This window comes from Pogona vitticeps, chromosome 6 (assembly GCF_051106095.1).
Source record: "Pogona vitticeps strain Pit_001003342236 chromosome 6, PviZW2.1, whole genome shotgun sequence".
Classification (NCBI taxonomy): Eukaryota; Metazoa; Chordata; class Lepidosauria; order Squamata; family Agamidae; genus Pogona; species Pogona vitticeps.
The window spans coordinates 36,453,237-36,477,263 of record NC_135788.1 but is presented as its reverse complement, the minus strand read 5'-3'; the positions used below and the strand labels follow the sequence as shown (position 1 = coordinate 36,477,263).

The 24,027-nt window shown below is 44.3% G+C and overlaps 2 protein-coding genes and 1 long non-coding RNA gene across 4 annotated transcripts; 2 read left to right on the top strand and 1 right to left on the bottom strand.

The window, feature by feature from the left end:
- The first annotated feature begins 841 nt into the window (after positions 1–841).
- Positions 842–8,314, top strand: HOXA11 (homeobox A11). Of its 2 annotated transcripts, XR_012088321.2 has the most exons (3): positions 842–4,451; positions 6,298–6,646; positions 7,299–8,314. XR_012088321.2 is itself a non-coding variant. In XM_020782066.3 (2 exons), the coding sequence occupies exons 1-2, from the start codon at positions 3,647–3,649 to the stop codon at positions 6,528–6,530; spliced, it is 1,038 nt and encodes a 345-aa protein (XP_020637725.2). In that variant the 5' UTR covers positions 842–3,646; the 3' UTR covers positions 6,531–7,292. The 2 variants fall into 2 exon arrangements, 1 of the variants encoding a protein (XP_020637725.2); XM_020782066.3 differs by lacking the exon at positions 7,299–8,314 and having other exon boundaries at positions 6,298–7,292.
- Positions 8,315–9,950: 1,636 nt separating this feature from the next.
- HOXA10 (homeobox A10) lies at positions 9,951–22,171 on the top strand. The gene is made up of 2 exons (XM_020782077.3): positions 9,951–19,050; positions 20,612–22,171. Exons 1-2 carry the CDS (start codon positions 18,105–18,107, stop codon positions 20,884–20,886), a joined length of 1,221 nt encoding a protein of 406 aa, XP_020637736.3. The 5' UTR covers positions 9,951–18,104; the 3' UTR covers positions 20,887–22,171.
- Positions 21,747–23,833, bottom strand: LOC144583458 (uncharacterized). The gene is made up of 2 exons (XR_013537224.1): positions 22,291–23,833; positions 21,747–22,079 (listed from the first exon to the last, which is right to left on the bottom strand). It is a non-coding gene; the product is annotated as an uncharacterized LOC144583458 (long non-coding RNA).
- Between the last annotated feature and the right edge of the window lie 194 nt (positions 23,834–24,027).

Genomic DNA, 24,027 nt, shown 5'->3' with positions numbered 1-24,027 from the left:
GCAGGGTTACCCTCATTACGGACCCATTTGGGGGAGTTTAAGCGCGCATTAGCTGCCTTTCACTGAGCAGCAAACGACGTCCAAACTTGTGCCTTGGGTGTCTTCCTAATTCCTAGACTAGCGGCACCCTGACGTCCTTTCAAGAAGATTGTTTTTAATGGTATGAAAGCATTTGGCAGGATGCACTTCATAGTCCCCGCAACCCGCCCTCCCCGACTGCCGTCATCTTTCCATTGCATTCAAATCCAACTCCCCGGAATCTCCAAATATCTCCATCGTTTCCTGAAGGCCCAGAGCCAAGACGCCGATGCATGCAGACCATTAGATCGGCTTCCTTCACCCAAGACCCTTTTATTTTCTCCCCTACCCGCACTCCCCCCCCCGCTCCAGTCTCCCCCCCCCCAAGTTCTAACCCACCCTGATCTCCTCTTTGTCTGAACGGATGCACCAGAGAGGATTCTAGGAGAACCCCCTCCTGCTGCAACCCCTTGTGCTTTCAGACGTACCCCCTTTACCCAAAGTCTAAGGGCTTGGCGCCTTTTCTTGAACGCCACGAGTAGAATCCTTGTAGGCGGTGTCGCTCTCACGTCTGGTCACTTCTCTCCTGCGTGTCTGCTCGGAGACAAGCTGAAGTTGACTGCCAAAAGTGCCATAAAACCCCAGGCCAGTCTAGAATTGTTTTCGGTTCCCGCAGACGCGCCGAGTTCAATGAGAAGCTTGCAAAGCTCTCTCCCGCCGACCCAACCCTTCCCACCCCCCCCGCCATACAAGTGCAAGGAGTTGTTTGCTAGGGCAGAAGAGGCGGAGCGAGCCGCAATGGTGGCGCCTTTGTTTTTGGGGTGGGTGGGGGTTAGAATCGTCCAGAGCTTCGCCCTTGCGGGGGTTTGGAAGAAAGGGGTGGGGAAGAAGAGAATCAAACCATCTTTTCATATCAAGAAGCAGAAGAAAGGAAGGGAAGGGAAGGGAGGGACACCCAGCCGTGCTCAGGTAACCTGGTTTTATTCGGGACAGAGGGGAAATAAAAGCAAAAGGCTCTCGTTAAAGCCAATTTGGCAAGCATGAGTGTTGCATATTTCTGCACCTTCCCCCTCTAAAGGTGGGGGGGGGGAGGAGAAAAGAAATAAAACCATTTTATAGTCCCACACAGACCCGAGCAATCTGTAAGCAGTCCTTTGATGACATGCTTATCTCTTATTTTCATCGACTCTCTTGGCAAATACGACAAGGAGGGAGATTAATTAATAATTTCAACTTCAGCTCACAAACGTTGAAGGCCCATAAAAGTTCTTCCAGCGATCCAAAATAAAGAGTTCATTAAAGGGATATGTCCAAAGCGTTTGATTTGTGATTAGTAACCCTTTAAAAAAAAAAAGGAAGAGAAGAGAAGAAAAGAAAAAGCAAGACAGGGCAGCGAAGGGACGTAAAAGGCGTATAAACATTGCTTCTAATAAATTAGTTTACTCCACTACACAGTAATTACTAGATAATATTGATATTTACAGCTTGGTATGGTTAAATCGAACATACAGAAAATACATAATGAGAATATTTTTTTTCCCTCTCTGGGATCCGACATGATTAGATTTCGTATTGTGTCAGTCAGGATAAGTTCAGCAATAAATAAACAAATCGATCTTGACTTTTAAATCCCGAGGATCTCCAGAATATAGAGCAGAACTTTCAGCCTCCTGTTTTCATATCAAGTGTTATTTTCAAAAAATGTACATTTTTCAAGGAAAAATAATACCCCCACACATTTACACACAACGTTTCCAAAGCATCCCTCTGTTAGGAATTCATAGTGCTGACCCCGGTCACCCCATGACGATCAGAACTACTAAAATCACCTATTTCCTTTGAATAATACTCCAGAATAAAGCCTGTCTGTACAAGGCTGGAGGATGTGCTGTTTAGCTGTTGTTATGTTTTCTGTAGCTCTACCTTCGACCTGAGTTGTTCCCGCGGTGGTTACCATCAACACTACTATGCATTTTCTGCATCGCTCTTTAGGGAGGCTTCTTCATAAGGAAGCTCCAAAGAATTCAGGGGTCTTACTCCCATGTAAGTTCATTAGATTCGATTCCTAGGTCTCCTTGCTACGACTTCGTCGTATCCGTCCACTTTCCGAGAAGCACAAAGTCTGCTAAAGATGACTTTTGCTGCAGTTTTGTTGGGGGCGGGGTTTTTGATAATATTGTAATTATTTTCACTAGGTAATTATCTAGTAACTATCCGTTAAATGACTGAAACTGATTGAAATGTCTGAGGAATTGGACGTCCACGAAAGCTCATATTATAATAGAGCAGTTAGTCTTTAAGATGCCACAACGTTTTTGTCTTCTTTATTTTTTAAATTTTTCTTTTGCTTTGGCCTGATATGCGGAGCACAGACTACCATTGCTACCTCTTCTGAAATTCTGATGATTCTCACACGTCCATTGCGACGACCGGCGCCGGCGTCCTCCTGACACTTCTAGGAGCGGGGAGTGCAGGATGAGGGACCTCGCAGTGATACCTCCAGTCTATGGCAGACCAACGCCCTTTTACATGATGAATTCCAATGTAAAATACGTCTGCGCATTGACAATAAGAATAAATGAAGGCCACTGGGCTTCTCGCACTTGGCGAGCGTGGGATGACAGAGAAGGCGAGAAGGAGAAGTCTGGTTAGGGAGCATAAAATATCGCAAAAACACCTAGAGGGGAGCTGGGCCGAAGCCATCCAGGCTATCTGAGGTTAATACGTAGGAAAGAGGAAGGAAGGAAGACACGGAGCGCCTTCGGAAGTGAACCTGAATGCGAACATGTCATCCATTCACCAGGAAAATCAGTGCAGACTTGACCCTGGCGCATTCTTTCCGGCCCTGTGTTCAGCTAGAGCCAGCGGGGCTCGGCTGAGCGTCTTCCGGAGGAGCACTTAATAAAGGCTCCATGGGTTCTGGAGCAAGTCTGACCAGAAATCAGATGTGGGCAGAATTAGAAGATTATAAGGCATTGCATCGAAGCCATCCAGCGTGCTCTTGAGAAGAGGGAGGGTAGAAAGAGGGCTGTATTGGGCGCTTCTGTTTCCATTCCATGGTTAATGTGCTCGAGATACCTTGATATGGTATGGAGGGGGATGATGAAAGATGTGGGGGGAGAGGTGGGGGAGAGGCAGGGAGACCACGCTTCACTCTCTCCCCTCTCCCCCGTCTCAATCTCTCTTTTCTTTTCTTTTCTCTTTCTTTCTTTCTTTCTTTTTTTTTCCTTTCTTTCTTTTTTCTTTTGGTCTTCCCGACCGTCCAGAAGGCACCAGTTATATTTTAGATTTCGTGGATTTTAGCCAGAAGACCGAAGTGACGATCTGTTGCTTCCCTTGAGGTGGCCACAAAGGAGGGGAAAGAGAAAGAGCAGCGGAGAAGGGGGGGCGGGAGAGAGAGAGAGAGAGAGAGAGAGAGAGAGAGAGAGAGAGAGAAGGCCCATACTCTCGGCTTGTCAATTTCAACATTTGGTCACATGACCAGCGCCTCCCTGCTAAGGATGGGGATAGATTTCCACGTCAGCTTTACGTCTCCAAATTTCTTACTTCACGGATCTGCTTCAAAGAGGCAGCTGCATTAGAGAATCATGTTAAGCTCAGCTAATGCGGAGAGCCCGAGGTAGCCCTAATGATGGATTTTGATGAGCGTGTTCCTTGTTCCTCTAATATGTATTTGCCAAGTTGTACTTACTACGTTTCGGGTCCTGATTTCTCCAGCCTCCCTTCCTTCCTGCCCCAGACCCCGTCTTCTCGCCCCATGACATACTCCTACTCTTCCAACCTTCCCCAGGTCCAACCTGTGCGAGAAGTCACCTTCCGGGAGTATGCCATTGATCCGGCCAGTAAATGGCACCCCAGGAACAATCTCGCCCACTGTTACTCGGCAGAGGAGATCATGCATAGAGACTGCCTGCCGGCCACCAATACTGCCGCCGCCGCCGCCGCCGCTGCCGCCAGCATGGGCGAGATGTTCGGGAAAAACACGGCCAACGTCTACCACCACCACCCCACCACCACCGCCACCAACGTCTCCTCCAATTTCTATAGCACGGTGGGCAGGAACGGAGTCTTGCCCCAAGCCTTCGACCAGTTTTTCGAGACCGCTTATGGTACGGCGGAGAACCACGCGGACTATGCGGCCACAGGCGGCGGCGGAGGCGGCGGAGGCGGCGGCGGCGGAGGAGGAGACAAGACCGGCGAGAAAATGCCCTCCGGAGGGGCTGCTCCGGCAGCGGCTGCAACTTCAAGTTCGGACGGGAGTTGCGGCGGCGGCGGCGGCGGCCGGGAGGCGGCAGCGAGCGCTGCGGGGGCGGCGGCAGCGAGCGCGGCGGCGGCGGCGGCCGCCGAGGAGAAGGAGAGGCGGCGAAGGGCCGAGAGCAGCAGCAGCCCCGCTTCGTGTTCCGGCAACAATGAGGAGAAATCCAGCAGCTCCAGTACGTATAAAGGCAGCGCCCTAGCGCTTTTATGAACGGGACTTGGAAATCTTAGCGCACCGCCGCTGTTAAATTTTTATATGCTGTTTTATAAGCATATAAGGTTTATGAAGGGCCTTTAGATTTTCCCCAACAAAACTTTGTTATAAAAGACGAGATCACGTGGCGAGGACTGAAATTGGCCGTGAAATACCCACCGGCCAATGGATGCCTTTTAAAAAAACAACAAAAATAGTCTTTTTTTTTCCTCCCTTAAATCATTAAAGAGAGAGAGAAGAGAAGAGAAGAAAAAAGAATAAAGAGGGAAAGGGGGAGGGGGAGGAAAAACTCTGTGGTCAAGAACTCGAAAATATAATAACGCTCGGTTTGCGCCTGTAAATTTGCCCAGAAGGGAATTCCAGAGTCCTTTGATATGCATGTAATCCGGTGATTTTTTTATTTATTTTTTTAAAAATTATTTTTATAAAAGCCATGTGTTGCCCCAGAAGTCTAGTTAGAGACTTGTATTCAAAGCCATCTTAGCTTTTAATGATTGCACGAGAATAGCGTATAGCAGATAAAGTAGCCGCCTGCATTGTAGCAATATATTAAATGCAACAAATTAACCCGAAGCTGGCCTTTTTGTGTAAAGGAAGCAATTTTTCTAAAACGTTGTGGCAATTACGTGTTGCCTTCCGTCCAACAGTTTCTTGCTTGCCATTGTTACTCGATCTGTCACAGTCTGATTTTTTTTAATATTGCCTTTTCTGTCTACACAACAGTCCCTTCCAACCCCTAGAAAAATACCCTTACAATGAACTGTAACAGGAAAAGGGGAGGGGTTGTTATTATTCTTATTTTTAAATAATGCCTATCTTCAATGTTTTTAAAATCCTTTAAAACTTAAAGAGAAAGGAGGGTGTAAAATAACATTTAAATACTGCCCAAGACCCGTCTTGGTTAAGAATTTTGAAATTACTGTGGCTGATAAAGAGAGAAAAGAGTAGCTGATGTTGGGGGGGGGAGGGGAGAAGACTGATTTTAAAAACAAAAACAGCAGATTCCAAAAATTAAAAAGCAAGGAACTAATGGTCATTTTGGGTATTTCTTGTTGAAGAGGGATGGGATACAAAGGCAAAACCAAGGTTAAGATTAAAAACACAATGAAGGCATAGGAGGATTTCCTAATAAATGTCTGGGGAGGTTACAAAGCTATTAAGGTTTCAATGGGTTTTGTTAAGGCTCGGGTGCAGAACTGAAAGGGAGCTGCTGAGGCTGGATTACAAGGTGATTGTCATAACCTACCCAATCTTCATACAGAAGTACGCGATTGATCTGAAGAATTTCCATGCCTTTTGCATTTAGATATTAATCCATTTCACCATTCAGTAGACCATCTAAGGGTTCCATCCTCTCCATTGCTCAACTAGGAGTCTTCTCTGCTGAAGTCAGGGAGGAAGATTTCTTCCATGTAAGCACGTCTAAGATAGCACTAGAAAGCTTCTTTCCAAAAGCCATCTGAGGAGGGAGAAAACCCCACTGGGCACTGTGGGACTGACTTCAGAGTGAACATGGATAGTGTAGCATCGTCTGATGTCTGAAGTGATGCTTCAAAGTGAAGTTCGGTCTCTTTGGCCCATCACATGCAAGCCATTTCCCCAGATAAGGCTAAATTAATAGATGCAGCTGCTCAATAGGAGAGAGTTTCACCATTAAGTAGAAGTATGCCAAGCTTTTCTTAGAAAGAACAGCAACTCAACAACATATGAATTGGCCTTTGATTAAATATTAACTGCAATCCTCCTCCCCCAGCCATATCTGATTCCAGACTTAATGGCTTCTGCCTTTATTTTTTTTCATTCCACAGGTGGACAACGCACCCGTAAAAAGAGATGCCCATACACCAAATATCAGATTAGAGAACTGGAGAGGGAATTCTTCTTCAGTGTCTATATAAACAAAGAGAAACGCCTCCAGCTCTCCCGAATGCTCAACTTGACCGACCGTCAAGTAAAAATATGGTTCCAAAACAGAAGAATGAAAGAGAAAAAAATTAACAGGGACCGATTGCAATATTATTCAGCTAATCCACTACTTTAAAAATAAAGAAAGAAAAGAAAAGAAGGGGGAAAACTTATAGCGTTTTTTCAGGATGAGATTAAATTCAGATCTTGCCCTTGACAAGGTCAAGCCACAGGGTTACTTATAAGGAGGAGGTGCGTAAAGTGATAGAGGACTCTGAAAAGCTAAGATTTCTCTCCCCCCACACCCCCAACTCCCAATATAAACCAACTGGGTTCTTTCTCCTTTTTTCTTTTTAAACTGCTGAATATCTTTATACACTTCAACTGGAATGGGTTTATACCATGGAGCCACGTTTCCCAACAGGCTATCCAGCATCTTTTACTCTGAAGGCAATTTTATGCCTTTTTATCTACAAGACACTGCAGCTCATTCCAGTAGGGGGGTTTGAATACATGAAAAGCGGGGAGTGAATTATGTGCTTCATGTTGGTTTTTTACTATGTTACCTTGGTTTCTTACTGTGGAACATTGGTTGGAAAGCTACACATGGCAGCATATGAACTTGAGGACCACTGCAAAGCAAACCTTCAGACATTTCCACCACCTTTCAATGCACAACCGCTGACCCACCATCTTGTCCCCACAAATGACCACTCATCCTCCACAAAGAGGAATTACCTTTCCTGTTAATTAGATTTTTAATTAAACTGTTCTAAACATTACTTATTTCTTTGCAAGGCCAATCATAAATGTTCATAGAGATGTCTTGTGGAGCGCAACTCTATTGTGTGTTAAGGTGATATGACGTAAAAGATCTGACTGTTTCCTTTTGAAACTATTTCAGGTATTAATTTGCCATATATGGTAAAGAAACAATCACTGAAGAGACAAACGCATAGCCACATGAATTACCTCTCCTTGTACAGAATAATAACTTGAAAAATGGCCATCCTTTGGAGACAAATCATGATGCTCATACTGAAATGGCTTAAAAGTAAAACAAAAATACTTTTTAAAGATGTAGGGGGAGGGGCGGAAGAAAGACAGACAGACAGACTAATCTGGAAATTCCAAAGCAAAAACAGCAAAAGGAAGTTTCTGTCTTCTTTCTCACAAATTTGCTTCAAGAAATACCTGTGGAGAAGGATAGTTTGGCAAATATCACACCATACTAAATTGGACCATGGATATGTGCAATGCACTAGTATCAGATCATTAAAATCACTAGTATTTCCTTAGAAGACCAAGCAGAAGGCAAACAATGTAAATATGTTGAGTTTGTTTTCATACCTTGTTGTCCACTTTGAGTGTTGTAAGTCCTACTTAGCTGTTCATGCAGCAAAATCAAAGAATTGAGAGTTCCTTGGAGTTATTTTAAATATATATAAAGAAATATATTTCCCTGCAGGAACCAAAGTGTGTGTGTGAGAGAGAGAAACACAATTTAAAAAGAAAGAACTATTTAAAATTCTATATCAGTTTACAAAGGATATGTGTTTTATTGTAAAGATCATTTGCTGTTGAGAATATCTGAATGTATATTTCATACAAGAATAGTGTTTTACAAGACTTGTACATTTTTAAATGGTGTTTTTATTGTTATACTTTTTGAAACAGTTGTTTTCCTTGTTGGATTTTTGGTTGCTTTTTTTTCAAACATGTGCAAGATGTGAATGTTGTTTTAAAGATCACCAGCTTCTAAAATGGACTTAGTTTCTTCACACAATTCACAAAGTGCAGTATCTTATATGCTACCACTGTCTGAAAACATGTATGATCATGTGTATATACAGCTTTCTTTTAATATGCTGACAGTTTTTGTTGCATGCATACAGTGGAAGGGCACACATCAAAAATAAACATGTGGGAAATTTATATTTTCATCTTTATGTCACCTTAATGGATATTATTTGATGTGGGCTGAGGATTTGAATTATGAGTTCTAAATGAGATGCTTGGGTGGAAATTTCACTCACCTATTGCTCTTGCTCAAGTCATGATAAGCCAGTACAACATGTCTGGCATTTATGAATGTGTAGGCAGAGTTTAGCTAGTGCTGGCCTAGGTTTGACTGGACTACAGAGAAACAATCTGTCCGTCAAGTAATTTTGGAATATGGTTTATGTGTTCTTCACAGACATAGAAAGCACTAGAGAAGCCCATGTTGTTTTCTGGATTGGTGTATTCCTCTTTATTCCAAATATGTACCTGTGAACACTCTATTTCAAGTGTAAAGATTGTTTGGGGCAGAATGTGATGCTAGCCAGCAGGCCAAGTTAGAGCTGTAACATGGCGCTGCAACATGTTGCCACCTAGGAGTGCAGCTTAAATACTTGTTTTCTCTGAAATACATTTCTTGCACAAGCCCAACCAAAGTGGATTGTATGATATTGTGCTTGATCTCTGAAGGTGGCCTGAGGGAGGTATTAAAAGCTAAACATAGACCTTTGTGAAAATATGGTATTAGATTGGTTTCTTAGCCCCTTATTCTTAATCAGAAAAGAAAGTACACTCCATTTTTCCTATTGTTTATTGGCTTTGAACTTCCGTATTGCTTTGGACATCACCCATAACCTTGAGGTGAAGGGCTAACAGGCTCTGGGCTTTTGCCGACATCCCCCACCTACCCAGACAGCATCTGGGTAAAGGAAATGGACAAAGATGAAGCAAGGAGTGGAGAGAGACGCTGGCTTGCTTGTTTGTTTATTTTGCTAGCCTGCCACAAAGGAATGCGGCTCTTAAAAAGGAGAGATGGGAAGATAGATGGAGAGAAGGCAGACAGACAAGCACAGGGGAATCGATGGGTGGCAATAATGTTCAAGCAGCAACTTCCTTTTGCTAGTTAAAAATTAACTGGTTGTTCATGGCTAGGTTGAGTCATGGAGTTTCTCTAGTTTGTGTGGAGGGGCTGGTAGTGATTTCCTAGCCCAGTGTTTTTTTTTTTTAATTCTCTGTATGCGCATGTGTGTGTATGTGTGTTTGTGCGTGCATTGCTGGGACAATAGAGTCATAAAAGTACCCACGACTTGCCTATTTGCATACTGGGAAAGCATGGCTATAAACCTGGTGGAGATTTCAGCAATCTCTCGTAGCTGCTGAGGGGAAGAATTGAAGGGGCAATTGTCTGGGTCTAGCATGCCTTCGTTAAATGAGGGCATGTTTAAAATTGGTTGTCAGGTCTGTTCTGCTAAGCACCTGGTTTGCCACAAGATGGCGTTCTTCAGATCAATGTCAAAGCCGCAGTGGGAGAAGAGGAGTGGAGGGGGGGGGGGAATCTTGGCCTTTGTTCCCTTTACTGTTCTAGGAGCTGCACATTATATTATTTCGCTGTCCACGGTCAGATTTGTAAAGGTAAGGTGAAGCTGATTGCTCACTGCTTCAAGGAAAAGCAAAGAGTTCTGCCATACGTTCTCTAAGAGAGTAGATGTCTTCAGGGTTTAGAACACGCCAAAGGTGAGTATTTCCTTTTTGCCTAAGTTTGGAAATTAAAGAGTAGGACATAGTTACCAAGCTCCAGCTAGAGTGACCTTTAAGTTCCCTTGGTTTCAAACATGTTGCCCTCCCAACTCCTTTGGATGCAAATCTAAGGCTGTGGTGTCTTTTGGAATCTGATGATTACTTTGCTATCTGTTGCAAGAATTGTTTGCTCGCTTTCTAAGTTTGGACATGAATTATTCTTTTCTTTTCTTTCTTTTCCTTCCTTCCTTCTTTCTTTTTCTGAAGTAAAGAAAAATGGAGGAGAGATTTCAGGCAGAAGTCTGGCAAAGAGTCGATTTGAAAGAAAAAAAATAAGCAAGGGAAACCTGTGGGTTTCTTATAAAAACTGTATCCTTGAGAATATTATGAATCTTGACGTTTATGTGGAGAACACTAGGTATCTTCTATCAAGTAGATCTATTGTGGTATAGACTGAGAATGGCAGATATTTGTGATGGCCTTATTGGATTTGAACTGCAGTTTACTCACTGGAATTTGGCCTAGCGCCTACGCTTACGGTTGATTAACAGCGGTATTTGTTAAAATGCCTTTTTCTTTTGAAGTCAGTCTGGCTCCCTTACCCTAAGGAAAAGATGGAAATCAATAGAACTAGATGGAGAGTAAAATCCTTCTTCTTTTAACCCCTCTTCCCCCAACCAGTCAAGTCAGCTTTCATTTAAAACATCGGTGTAGATTTGTATTGATCTTGGTTTGAGTATAAAGATATTCAAGGAGTGAGATCAAGTTATAGGAGAATGAGCAGCTTAGCCTTGGGCCTGATCGTCAGCATACGGGGCAAGGTCAGGATGGCCTAAATGTGGCACAATGAATGGGCGCACGTGGAAAGCTGCAAGCATAGGTTGTTTTCCCCAAAACCTCATTCAACCCTTAGTGATCTGAGTTCGGAATCATGCTGTGTTTCTCCTATTTACTCCAATGGTGTTTGGGGATGCCTAGCTTTTGCTGTATTGCATTCTTGGTATGGAAGGCACCTTCCAGAAGGGAAGTTCATCTCCATGATTGGGGGGTGAGGTTGGGTTTGTTTTCTCCTAATGTATCTGATATTGGCAAGCCAAATGTAAAGACTTTCTGTCTAAGCTACCGAGCACATAGAATACATTGGAAGATTTCTTAGGGCCATTAGGCAAACTTGTACAATCCCATTCTGCTAGCATTATCCTCCTCTGGAAAGTTTTCATTGTAGTCTTATTTTTTTTAACTTCCACATTTCACTTCAAAGAGAGTCTTGTATTAGAGGCTTCTCTCTGTTTTATAATTGTCCATGAAAATGTGACTTCTGACGTCCAGTACTGCATCTTTATTTGATTATTATAGAAAGGAAGGACTGAAGAAGATGTTGTATTTGCCTCCAGGGTTTCTGAGAAAAACTAAAGCAACCAATTCACATATACTGTACAGTATATGGGAAGGAAATGTTCCTTGGTTAGCTTGCTGCTTACTAGCCTTTTAATCTATTTCTTAGTCAGCTGACCAATCATCTCATGCTTTCTTCTTCTTCTTATAAAGGAAGCTTCATTGGGGGAAAATATTGAGCACAGCAGCTGCAAAGAAAAGACCAGCCATGTTTTTAATTCATTTTCAATAAACAAAGCTTAACCACCCCTGAAAGACAGAGAGGAGAGGGGAGGGAAACTGAAACAAAGGTAGGAGGAAAGAAATACAAGCTTTTTGGTGTTTTTAAAAACTCACTTTCCTCGTTTTTTGCTGTTTTGCTGCTGAAATATAGTAAACAATTTCTATAATGACTAAACCACTGCTTTGCTTGCAAAATGAAGATTGCTGCTAGACCTAGTTTGGAAAACGATGTTTTACTTAGAGCATTGGGCTTTGATTTCCCCCCCCCTTGTCTGATTTAACTTGAGTGCTTGAGAGAGGGGATGTAAAAAAAAAATCTATTGTGGGTGGCATCAGGACTTACGCTTGGAGCAAACTTCCTGAAATTAATGGAACTTAAATTAGTTATTACTTAACTGTTTCTGCTCAAAATATGTCTAAATCTGGATACAATCTCCTGCCAAAAATTGTGCTTTTTCTAAGTATTATACATGCTTATGTACAAGAAGGAGCAGTTTTTTCTCCTACCCTCTTTACCTTCACTACCAGTCCCATGAAATTTCCATTCAGAGAGAATAACTATCCAAAATGATAGAAGTGTTTTACAAGAAAATTGACCTAGAAATGCAAATCAATAGAGTTTTTCTTCATGGTGGCTTCTTGCTTCCTCATCTGAAATAAAACATATCTTAACTGGTAGAAATAAAATCAGTTTTAAAAACACAAACCCAGAAAGCAAAACAGTGGGCCCCTGGCTGTACTTGGAACCTCTTACTGCCTACTTTAAATCTCTTCGAAGGGAATAAAACCAGTTCTGTTAAATTAACACAGAGATCAATACACCTTCTAATTTTCATTACAGACCATAGAGGCAAATGGGGTCCTTTACTATCTACCAAAGCAAGAACCTGAATAGAAATCTAGGTACTAGCAAAAATGTCTAATTGCTGAACCTGTGTAAACTTGGAAATCTTACCAAATTCAGCAGAACTTAGTTCCATGTAAACATGCATGGAATTGTTTTCCAGAGAACATTTATTATACTCCTAGAGCCTTTGTTTACATTTGCTTCTGGGGAAGGCCATCGTTTCTTGAATTTAAGGCCCCTTGAGATCTAAAACAATTTGTGCTTCAATCCTGAAACAAATTTACTTATGACGATGCCCTTGACTTCACCTGAATTTACTTCCAGGTAAATGTGCACACACACGGCCGTTAAGGTGCCCCAACGTCTCTCCCCCCCCCCCGCTTTTGTTTTATTTTGTGTTTCTTGCTAATACACCCGGCCCTGTGGACCTGTACATTCTAACGCAGAAGTGTGCCGGATTACAAGGCAGTGAGAATTCTTTCCAGTTTAAGGCGCTTTCCGCAGGGCGGTCAGGCTGCGATCCTGCACTTGGTTAGCCGCACATAAATACCGTCTGTATCAATGCAAAGAAAATCAGTCAAGAGAAACTACGAGTAGGAATTCAGCCAGACCAGACTGCAAGCTGCATTTAAGATGTAAAGGCAGCCCAAATTTTAAAAGGAATAAATCTCCCAAACCCGTTCGTCACTCACTCTTTTAAAACACACACACATCTCTTCTTTTTAGCATGAACGAATTTCCAAGTGAAGATAAAAATTACTTAGGTGGTCATTTGTCACCTTTCTTGGAGCAGAGAGAGGGAGAGGGGGAGAGGGAGAGGGAGAGAGAGAGGAAGAGAGAGAGATAGAGAGAGAGAGGGAGAGGGAGAGAGAGAGAAGAAAGAGCCTAATGGAAAGTCGCCTGTTTAGGAATTTATCCAGAGGGAAAATGGACTTGGCATCCAGTCACATTCTTGACAACTGGCACTTTTAACATTAAATAAGAACACACTGATGGTATTAAATTAATTTTGATTAAGATTTACAAAATGCAGTCTGTGACCATATATTTGAGGCAGGCAGCTTTCAGACTCCCGTGATACCTTTTATAATTTTCTCTCCCTCCCCCTTTCTATTCCTCCCTGCAAACCTCAATTTGCCTGTGTCAGAAACATAAAGCCCGGTTTAATTAGCATACAAAATAGCATCCCTTGATTAACAATGCTGTACCTTTTGGTTCCTTCTGGAAATAATAAGTGGATAAATCACTCTTCAGCGAGAGAAATCTGAAAGAAAGAAAGAGAGAGAGAAGGAGAAAGAGAAAGGGAAGGATTCTTACTTCTACTTAGATGGGTTGAGGCTGGTGGTCTATTTATCCTTTTCAAATGTTGCTTATTTATTTATTTATTTTTAATCCAAACTTATAAAACAACTTTAGGACTCTACCAAAACATCCGTTATATTTCTCTTAGATCAATAAAGTTGTTGTTGTTGTTTTAATTAATAGCGTTACCGGTGTCTGCACTAGGTACAGAGATTCTGCTGGGGATGTTCTGAGCTCCTCTGATCCTCATGCCTAGTTTGGGAGATTTTGCATTTTCGCTCCCCGTCCCCCCCCCGCCCCCGATCCAAATGCTTGGTTCTGGTGTTGGACAGTGGCTGGCTGCGGCTTAACAACAGGCCCCCAACACACACACACACACACCTTCCTCCACTTCCAAGAGGAGATGGTTGTTGGCAGGGGCAGAATGAAAGAGGGGTTCTTCCTCGTCCTGTGCCCTGCCTAATAGTCTCAAGAAATGCTATAAAGTCCTGGTTAATGTCCGAAACACATTGTTAAGTGTTTAAAATGTGGCCGCTACACACAATGCCCGCCAAAGTAGTTTAGTTGCTCCAGAATTGACCATTATCTTTTATAGTTAAGCATCAAGTGCACATTATTAGTTTTACTTCACTGGCTTTGACGAGGCGAGTTGATGTTTGCTTGGCTTGGCCTTGTTAGCGATTAAAGAAAACACCCGAGTGGAATTCACGAGTTCCTAACCCGATCCAAAGCGCGCTTCCGCCGCCCCCACCCACCCACACCGTCTCTCCCCCCCCCCGCTCCGCCGTCTTGAAGTCAACGCGAACCTCCTTACCATTGACCTCTCCAGGCTTTGGATCAGACCCTGAGTGCCTTGACCATCAAAGCCAGGCGCATTGGTCCTATAAACGCAACAATAAAAGAGGCCTGGATGTGAGTTGCGGGTTGCTTGTTGCCCTGTACTTTGGCTTAAAGAAACCAAGGGTGTCCTTAAAAGAAACCCCTTGACCGCAGAGGGATATATCTTGTGTTGCAAACGCTTCAAAAGGAAAGAAAAGAAAAGAAATGAAAAGAAGGGAGATTGAAAAACCTGTTTTCGGACCGTTCTTAGTCTCTGATTTAGATTTCCCTCCACCCCACCCACCCCCAGCCTCTAAGTTTCTTAATATTTTTCGTAGAATAATTTAGCCTTGCTAGATCGGACCAGGGGTCCAGTTCTTCTCCCACGGTGGACACTCAAGCAGACTGCCCCGAAATGCAAAACGAATAGGACAAGAGGGAGCTAGTAGCTGGCCCTTGTGGTCAAATGTGTTCAGAAGAGGTGTGCATTCCTATATATCCCTGGGCTTAGCTTTTCATAGACTCATCCATCCTTCTTTCTCCGCTGCCACCCCCCTCACCGGCCTTTAAAAGCATTTCCAGAGGGATCTATAAATTCGCCATCATTTTATTTAGATTTTAACAGACTTTTGTGATCCGTCGGCCTCTTTTCTTCTCTAACCCGGCGTTCCCTTCCCTACACGAAAGTAGACTGGTGGGGCTGGTGTTGCTCTCGTTGTTACTCCAGGCGGGAAGGTTCCTACCAGTTCAAAGCTCGCTTCTGGATTGATTTAATAAGCCGCATTTCCTCTGGTATGATCAAGGAAAAATGGAGATCCCTCACACAGAAAGCAGGCTTCTGTAGATGTTGAGAGATCCGTTCTGAATCAAGGAAGGCCTCTGGAACAGCAAAGAGGGGTCGTGGGTGGAGCCTTGCTTTCACTGTGTTTACATCTGAATTTTTAAGGCTAAGTCCACTGATAATACGTTTTCTACATACTAGGCGATAAAATGGTTTCTGATGTGGTATTCATTTTGGAGGAAAGTGATATGGCCCTCAAAGGAAGCTGATAAGACGTTGTTCACCACACATTAGCACATTGTAGTACATTGGAAGGTAAGCGGGGCTGAGGAAATACAAACAGTATTACTATGTAGTACAAAAAAAAAAAGAGGGAGGGAAGTCTTTCCAGAGGCTGCTGAATTGGTTCTCCTGGCTGGCTTCCCCGGTTAAATTCCACTGAAAGAAGTTGAAGTTAGGGGTACAATCCTTGGCAGGCCATCGGCAAGAGGCGGCGGCAATGGTGTGTATGTGTGTAAATGTATGACTAGGGCGGCGTTAAAGAGATGCCTTAGCTTTCCCTGTGAGCCCTATCCTATGAGCCCGGCCAAGTTGCAACAATCTCTACTAAGTTACCTCTCCGAGGGTCAAGAAGACCCAGGAAAGCCGCCTCCGTTTTAACTTGCCTCCCGCTTTGTCGCTCGCCTTCCTGGACTCTCCATAAACAACAACAACGTGTCCGAAGGGAATTTCGTCCCCATAGGCCGAAGAAAAAGGAATGCAAGATACTGAGCCGAGTGAGATGTCACTGACCGATACTTAATCTGCTGATGGGGGGCCGCTTTGGGGCATTTTTCTGGCAGCAGCGCGGCCCGCAGAGGCAGCCTTGCCGACCAATAAACAAAGTTCAAAATCTAAGCTCCGTATCAGGGCGATAACTTTATTAGGCCAACTTTTAAGAAAATATTATGAGCGTAGGAAAGCCGCCGTCTTCTGTGCAAGCCTTCTGGGTCACAAGACCCACTTGCTCAGGCGTGGTGTGGGTGCTTTGTATGAAAGCCAAGGGTAAGCCGGTTCTCGTAGGAGAGGGCAAGTGATGTTTGAAAGGGTCCCCTCTGCAGATGGCCCCGGCTTGGGCAGAAGTGAAGCCGGTGCCTCGCCTCGCAGATTTCCTTGGCATTCTTAGCGCTTTTGAGGACTTTTTATGGACGAAGACGTGGGTGCCAAAACGGAACCCAAGCCGAAGATTTACTGCGCAATCTTGAATCCTTCAAAAGAATATTCTTTCTCGCTTGGGAACAGAGACAGGCAATCATTGAAATCCTACCAGCTGGAGCAGTTGGGAACAAGGGTTGCTAAATATGAATTCACAACCTTTCATTTTTTTTTAAAAAAAGGTTAAACAATATTTGTAGTCAAGAAAACTAATATTTGAACGAACAATTCCAAAAAAATCCTGGTACGTATATGAATTCCAAGCGAGCTCAGGTCCGAATCGGAGAGAAACAGAGCCCCGTTTCTTGTTCCGCATTATAAAAATCTATCTTCCTTGACTGACGGTTTCACTCTCCGTCTGCTAGCTGCCTACCATCTCTGCCACAAACACAGATTGCCTGTACAGTGTTGTCTAGCAATTCTTCTTAGGGCTTTTATGGGTGGGAAGTGATTGCAAGGGAGAGCGGATGACCCTGAAAGGATCCAAGATGAAGCCACTTGCAAACCCTCTTCAAGTTGGACACTCTTGAATCAATAGCTTAGCGTATGATAATACAGTACCGGTTAGATTCTTTTTCTGCTATTATTTCTGCTTCGTATTTTCGCTGCAAGCCAGATCCGTGGGTCTCACCAGCTGCAAAATTAGACTCCAGAGATGGGTTGTTACTGCTTCTGCGATACTAGATAGGATTATTTCGCAGTGCCTTACTTCAGCTTTTTTGGGGGGGGGTGTTTGTTTTTTGCTGGGAGATCTCATTTTATAAGTTGTAATCCTATGGACACTTACCTGGAAGGAAGCCTCTATTGAAAGCAGCCCCCCTCTTAAAAAAACAACAACACCCAGAAGACTGGCACACCAAGTGAACGGCAGGGTACGAGGATTATCTTCATTACTGTAGTTGACATCTTGAGGAGCCACTGGGTGACTTTATGATGTCCGTAAACCTTCACTGCTAGTGAGAAGGTCAGGTTTGGTTTAGAACTTCCAGTGGCCCATGATACGTAATCACCACTATCATCATCGTAACACTAAAGTAGGTAAGCAAATACATGTCCCAGAGCCTAGCCGTAAATACCAGGATTTGATGGCATTATTAATTTGATCACAGCTACCGGCTGTGCAATAAGGTGGAGGGAGGGGGATTGGGATATACTGGGAAAGGAGCTGGGGGAGGAATGGTGAAAGGTTCGTTTATAGATCGCTTTATGATCTAAACACTTAACAGCCATCCTGCACCGTTGCAGTTTTATATTAGCACATATGCTAATAGAAATACTCTCAATTATAGGACGCATTTTTTAAAAATAGGCAAATTGTTCTATTGTTTTTCTTCTCCTCTCCTGGGCTGTGCCACTTACATTTGTCCCCCTCCAATTCTTGCAGACAGACAAATGCAGCAATGTGGGAACATCGATTACTCATGGAATATATATATATTCCATACAAAGGCACATACTTATACACACACATATCTATATGTATAGGAAATTCACAAGTGGACCCGAGAGCAGCTTAGTGCCTACGAAACCAAACTGGGAGGGGTTGCTGGGGAGGGCTGGGTTTCCATTGGCTGTACGCACTTGCCGTGGCGCAGGGGTATCTCTAATCATATTCAGCATGTTTTGCACAAGAAATGTCAGCCAGAAAGGGCTATCTGCTCTCTTCGCCAAATTATTCCACGACAATGGCATGCTCGGAGGGCCCCGCTACAAACTCTTTTTTGGTGGATTCCTTGATAAACTCAGCTTCGGGAAGAGGGGAAGGAGGAGGAGGAGGTGGCGGAGTTGCAGGAGGAGGAGGAGGAGGAGGAGGAGGCAACGGCGGCGGCTTCTATCCCAACAACAGTGGTGTCTACCTGCCACAGGCGTCCGATCTGTCCTATGGGTTGCAAAGCTATGGACTTTTCCCGGTCCTGAGCAAACGCAATGAAGGTCCATCTCCAAGCATGGTCCCCGCTTCCCACACTTACATGTCAGGGATGGAAGTCTGGCTAGATCCCCCAAGGTCCTGTCGCCTGGAAGAACCCGAAAGCCCGCAGGCTACCTCCTGCTCCTTCGCTCCAAATATTAAAGAGGAGAACTCCTACTGCCTCTATGACTCTGACAAAGGCCCCAAAGAAGCCACAGCTACCGACTTGTCGACTTTCCCAAGGCTAAACTCTGAGGTCTGTTCCATGAACAATGTGACCACCGGGGTGCCTGTCCCAGGTTACTTCCGCTTGTCTCAAGCTTATGGCACCACGAAGAGCAGCAGCAGCAGCAACAACAGCAGCAGCAGCAGCAGCAACAGCTATAACAACAACCACCAGCACCACCAGCACCACCTCCCAGGGCAAGGAGTTGCTGCTTCCCAGTTTCCCCCGCATCCTCCAGTACGATTTGACACCCCTCCGGTCTTGCCTCCGGCGCTCCCCCCTCCCGACCAGGGGAGAAAAGAGGATGAAGATTCTTCTCCACCTAGCACTTTGGTCTGCGTTTCCCAAAGCGGGGAAGAAGAAGGGCAGGCTTCTTCCGCGGCAGAGGAACTCTCGCCCACGCCTTCCGAGAGCAGCAAGCTTTCCACGGAGAAAGAAACCCTGGGTAAGAAAAAAAAAGGAGTGGGGGTGGGTGGAGAAAGCACCTCCAAGAGAAAAAGGATGGGTGGGTGGGGGTATTGAAGAAAGGAGGTTAGGTCGTCAGGTTAGCAAAAGAAATGTTCGGCCACCAGCCGGCAAAAAAAAAAAGGATGGCTTAAGCTGATCTACTCAACTGCAGTCATATTTGGACACTAGGATAAAACGGTAATAATAGTAAAATCGATGCCCACCCTTTCCAGTTTCTAAGCCTTCGGGAGCTGGCTATGAGCCAAATCCTAAAGCCCAACTGCAAGGTGGGGGGGAGCTATCTGTCTCTGCGGAAAGTGAGGCAGAAGTGCTTGAAGAGATAACATAGATGTTTGTAAAGCGTCCAAAGTAAGCAAGAGGCCAGGGCCAATAAATAAACCCATTAACAGGCTAAAGTTCTAGTTTACGATCCTGGATGCCTTTTAAAAAAAGGCAGCTCGGTTGAAATCCTCCTTCTGTGAAGTCCTATCAAATTGGATTGCCGATAACACCGGGAAAGTTCTCGGGCGCTTAAGGAGGCTTCCATAATACCTAGGCTAAGGGCCATTGTCATGAATGGAAGCGGTGCAGAGAACACCAGAAAGTCTCTGTTTGGCACCCATTCATCTCCATGGGCCTTTTTGTAGGGAGACTTGCTGGTGCCTTGTCTCCTGAAAGCAAAACAAACTAGAACTTCTGCAGCTCAGGGATTTTCAGCTATTGCACCTCCAGCAATAATTCCTAATGAGGTTATTGTGCGTCACTGCATGAATGTATATGTATATGTGTATTCATGAGCTTGCCTGTATACAGAGAGGTGGCTTTCTCTACCTCTGAGTATACATTAATGAATATATAGAAAAACGGATGCTTACATTTTAAATGTGTGCATATGCAGACAAATGGACATGTGCATTTTTAAATGTGGTGTGATGAACCACATTTACACTAAATTTCCAATTGCCATAAATGCAGTTAACAAGTAGGGGGAGAAATGGAAACACAGAGTTCGATCGTTTAGACGTATTCTTGTTCCAAGGGGCTAAAAGGTCTGACTCCTAAATAAATGTATTTGGAGAGGGCGTCTGCAATTGGTTCATAGAATTGGGCAGAAATATTCACAGAAGGAATAAAAACCAGAGCAATGTTAAATTTAGCACCTGATTGGTGTTGTTACAGGGGTTTTTTTTAATTGTTTGGCCTTTTGCCTCTAAACAAAGCGTTTCAAAGGGAAGTAAGAGGTTAAGTTACTGCCGCGTGGAAGTACCGTAGGACGCCACTGCCAAAGGCACCGCTTATGCGTCGGTGTCCACTGCAACAGCGACCGGCTCTTTCAGACGAGAGAGAATCCCTGGTTGGATGTTAATAAGGCCATTTTCTGGCGTGCTTAAAAAAAAAATACAACCCCCAGCCCCGCAAACGAACCTTAAAGGAAGATCTTGGTGCCCGTAGAAGCATTTCATAAATACTACACTCAGCAGTACATGTTCGGGCCAGCGTTTGCCTTCTTTTCTCTCGTCATTTGGTAATATCCTTTTTTTTTACTTCCTTAAAACCAGGCAGTTCCAAAGGAGAGAACGCAGCCAACTGGCTAACCGCAAAAAGTGGCAGAAAGAAACGGTGCCCTTATACCAAGCACCAGACCCTGGAGCTGGAAAAGGAGTTTCTTTTCAATATGTACCTGACTCGTGAGCGTCGCCTAGAGATCAGCCGCACAGTCCACCTAACAGACAGACAAGTGAAAATCTGGTTTCAGAACCGTAGGATGAAACTCAAGAAAATGAACCGGGAGAACCGAATTCGGGAGCTCACAGCCAACTTCAATTTCTCCTGATGAACCCTACCGGCGCATTGTTTGTGGTCTAAACAGCCAGGACCGTTTTTCACCCCCCCCCAAACCACCCACCCAAATCCCAGCAGCTTTAGCTACTAACTAGCACCTCTATGGATTTGAACCTTCTCATCACGTTCTCAACCTCTCTCCAGAGCATCTTCATAAATGATTTTGTTGGGATAAAGCCATAACGATATACAGGACGCCATCCCTCCTACTGCCCTTATTTTCGCTCTAGGGTTCGGGCTCCGAGAAGTAGTTTTTTCCCAGAACCTTAGAGGTTTCTCCCCCATCTCCTTTCAGAAAACTGAGCCAAACCTAGCTGAAGGTAAATAGTATTTTCCCCTTAACACATATATACCCCTAAACCCATTCACACATTGGTAGGTGTTAGTTCTATGTTTGAACTGGGTTTACCTGCCTTTTCAGTGCTTTAAATTTGGTTCCTCTGCTGCTTAACACGGTTGATTTTTTGTTTGTTTGTTTTTCACTTTTGCGTAGCCTACGCGAAGGGGGGGGGGAAAGTTGTCTGGAATAAGGAATCAAAACTGTGCGTCTCTCTGCTGTTTGTTCGTTTGTTTTCCCAAACGCTGAAAATCACAGTTGTCAAAATATCCGTGAGGGGAAAACTGAGACCTCTTCCCCGTTCCATCCCAGAAAGATAGGAACGGTTTTCAGTTCTTTATTACCTAAATTATTTGGATTCTGGTCGTGATAATTACCGAGCGGTCTTTTTTGCTTTGGATAAAGTGGGTTACTGCTAGTTACGCTTGACAAGCACATACAAGAAAGAACGGCGGGGGAAAATCTTGGCCTTGGGATGGGAAAAAGAAACCAGACCTGGTGCCCAATCCATCCTGGGGAGAAGTGTGTTATTCTGTGTACATTGAGTTCCAGAATGATTTCCTGTCTACGTTAAGGAGCCAGGGAGAAGATGTACGTATTTCCTTGATAATGTGAAGTTACATGCGTTGCAAAGGTCAAGCGTGTAGTGCAAACAAAGAAAAGAAGAAATAATAATCTATGGATACAGATATGTATAAATGTCTATTAATATTATTAATATTATTAAAATGCCGATACAGTTGGAAGCAAAGCATTCTATATCATTATTCGAAATGTTAGTTCTAGGTTTATCTTGTTCTTACCTTAAAAGCGAATAAATTAACATTGCAATGGTGCTGTGCGTGGAGCTAAAAGAAAAACACAACAAAATGGAGAAGCTGTTTATGTTCTCTTAGAAGAATAAAGGACATGGAATGAATCCCCCTTTTAAAAAAAATAACCTCGTTTTGTGGCTGTTTATTCTCAGGGTCTTACTTTTAAATCTCCAAGAACTTTTACAACAGGGAAGAGTTTGCCCGAGCCCCCTGCAATTACTTTAGGAATCTATTTAAATATTACCTAGACGGTCGTAATTTGTCTGGGCCATATAGCAGCGGTGCTGTAAGGTTTGTCGGCTTTTGTTCAGTTTTATGACTTGCTAGTATATCTAGATTGTTGCTGTCTCGAGCGAGGGGTTTCATTTGAGTGAGGAGCTGAGCAGACAGAGGAAGTCCAGAGATATTTGATTGTAGATGATTGTTTTACTATTGTTATTGCGATTATGATTGTGATTTTTATTTTAATCGTGCTTTGAAATCACAAGGATCGGTTTAAATTCTCCCAGTCGAAGCGCAGAACTATTCTCAGCTTTAAAAAGGGGAAACCTAGATGACTCAAAATAAGCAGTCCGAAAAGGTGAGCGCGCGTGGAGTTCGAATATTTCAGCACGGCTTCTTCCGATTAATCCTGGTTTTCCGCCATGTTTCCCCTCCGCCTACCTGGCAGCACTCAGAGATGCCTGGGCAGACGTGGGCGCCCTTTAGGCGCTAGAGGGTGGCATGTTTATGAAATAGAAAATTCCAGACAAAGGGAAATGGGGGGGGGGGCGGTGGAAGAGGCAGAGACGGGGGGGGGCTGACAAGGAGGAGAGCCTGACTCGCCAAAGGTGTTTTTCTTTCTTCTTCTTTTTTTTTCCTTTCTTTTTTCGCCCCTCTTTCTTTCTTTCTTTTTTTTCCAGGGCAGAAGCAGACTTTGAACGCCAACATTTTGAGAGTCCTTTGCTCTCGAGAAGGGACGCTTGTGGCTCAAATCGTATCTGAACCCCACTGATTCTCCCCATACGAAGACTCTGGCCTGGCCTGTACAGCCGATTCCCTCTTTTGCCGGAAACGTTAAAGCAGCAGCGACATTAAAAAGAGAGAACGAGGGCAGTTTGGAGATCGGGAGGGCGAGGAGGAGGAGGAGGGCCACGGGAGAGGATGGAGTCGGATTGCCGGCTTTTATTCTTTATTTTGTGTTATTTTTGGCCTTGGCGTGCTTCGTGCCGTCCTTCCCCATTCCCCCGGCCCCGTCGAGACCGTTTTGCTTAAGGAAAGCGGCCGGGGGGGGGGAGGGGAGAGCTTAATTAGGAGTCTGAGAACTGGTCGGTGATTTAGGTAGTTTCTTGTTGTTGGGGCTGGAGCTGTCTCTCTCTCGACAGCACGAAACTGCCTTAATTACTTCAGTTTGTAATCAACGTCCGGGGTCTCATAGCTAACTGTGCAGCGCGCGTAAAGAGAGAAACCCTTCCTTTCAGCGCCGGAGAACCCTTTGGGGACGTAAACGCCACCAACCTTCTCCCGGAGGCGTCCGTTTCAAAAACAAAACAAAACAATAAACGACAAAAAAACAAAAACAAACTGTGGCTCTCTTCGAAACACCGACAATTTCCCGTCCTTCCAGGCTGACTTTAACCAGTAGGGCAGCGGAGGAGGAGGAGGAGGAGGAGAGCGTGTGCATACATGCACGTGCACGCGCGCGCACGCACTCGCACATGTATTTTCCTCTGCCTGGACTGGCAGCGGTGGCATTCGGAATCGCCTTTGTTTCGCTTTTTTCCTTCTCCTCTCCTCTCCCGTCCCCCACCCCCACCCCGCGCCCCAATTTATAAAAAGTCACCTCTAACTTCGACTAAAAGGATTAAGCATTTAGGGCCCAAATGGGGAGGAGGAGCCGAGGGAGACGACAAAAATCCGGGGATTTGTCTAGGGCTCACAAGGCCTCGGTTACGATCATTATTGGCGGGTGGTGTCGCGGGCGGTGCCTGCATTCCAGCGC

What these genes read in the sequence shown, in the direction of transcription:
- HOXA11 (XM_020782066.3), top strand. Translation starts at nt 3,647, where the DNA reads ATGATGGATTTTGATGAGCGTGTTCCTTGTTCCTCTAATATGTATTTG. An exon ending in GGAGAAATCCAGCAGCTCCA is followed by an intron (nt 4,452 to 6,297) that starts GTACGTATAAAG and finishes TTCATTCCACAG; the next exon opens with GTGGACAACGCACCCGTAAA.
- HOXA10 (XM_020782077.3), top strand. Translation starts at nt 18,105, where the DNA reads ATGTCAGCCAGAAAGGGCTATCTGCTCTCTTCGCCAAATTATTCCACG. An exon ending in CACGGAGAAAGAAACCCTGG is followed by an intron (nt 19,051 to 20,611) that starts GTAAGAAAAAAA and finishes CCTTAAAACCAG; the next exon opens with GCAGTTCCAAAGGAGAGAAC.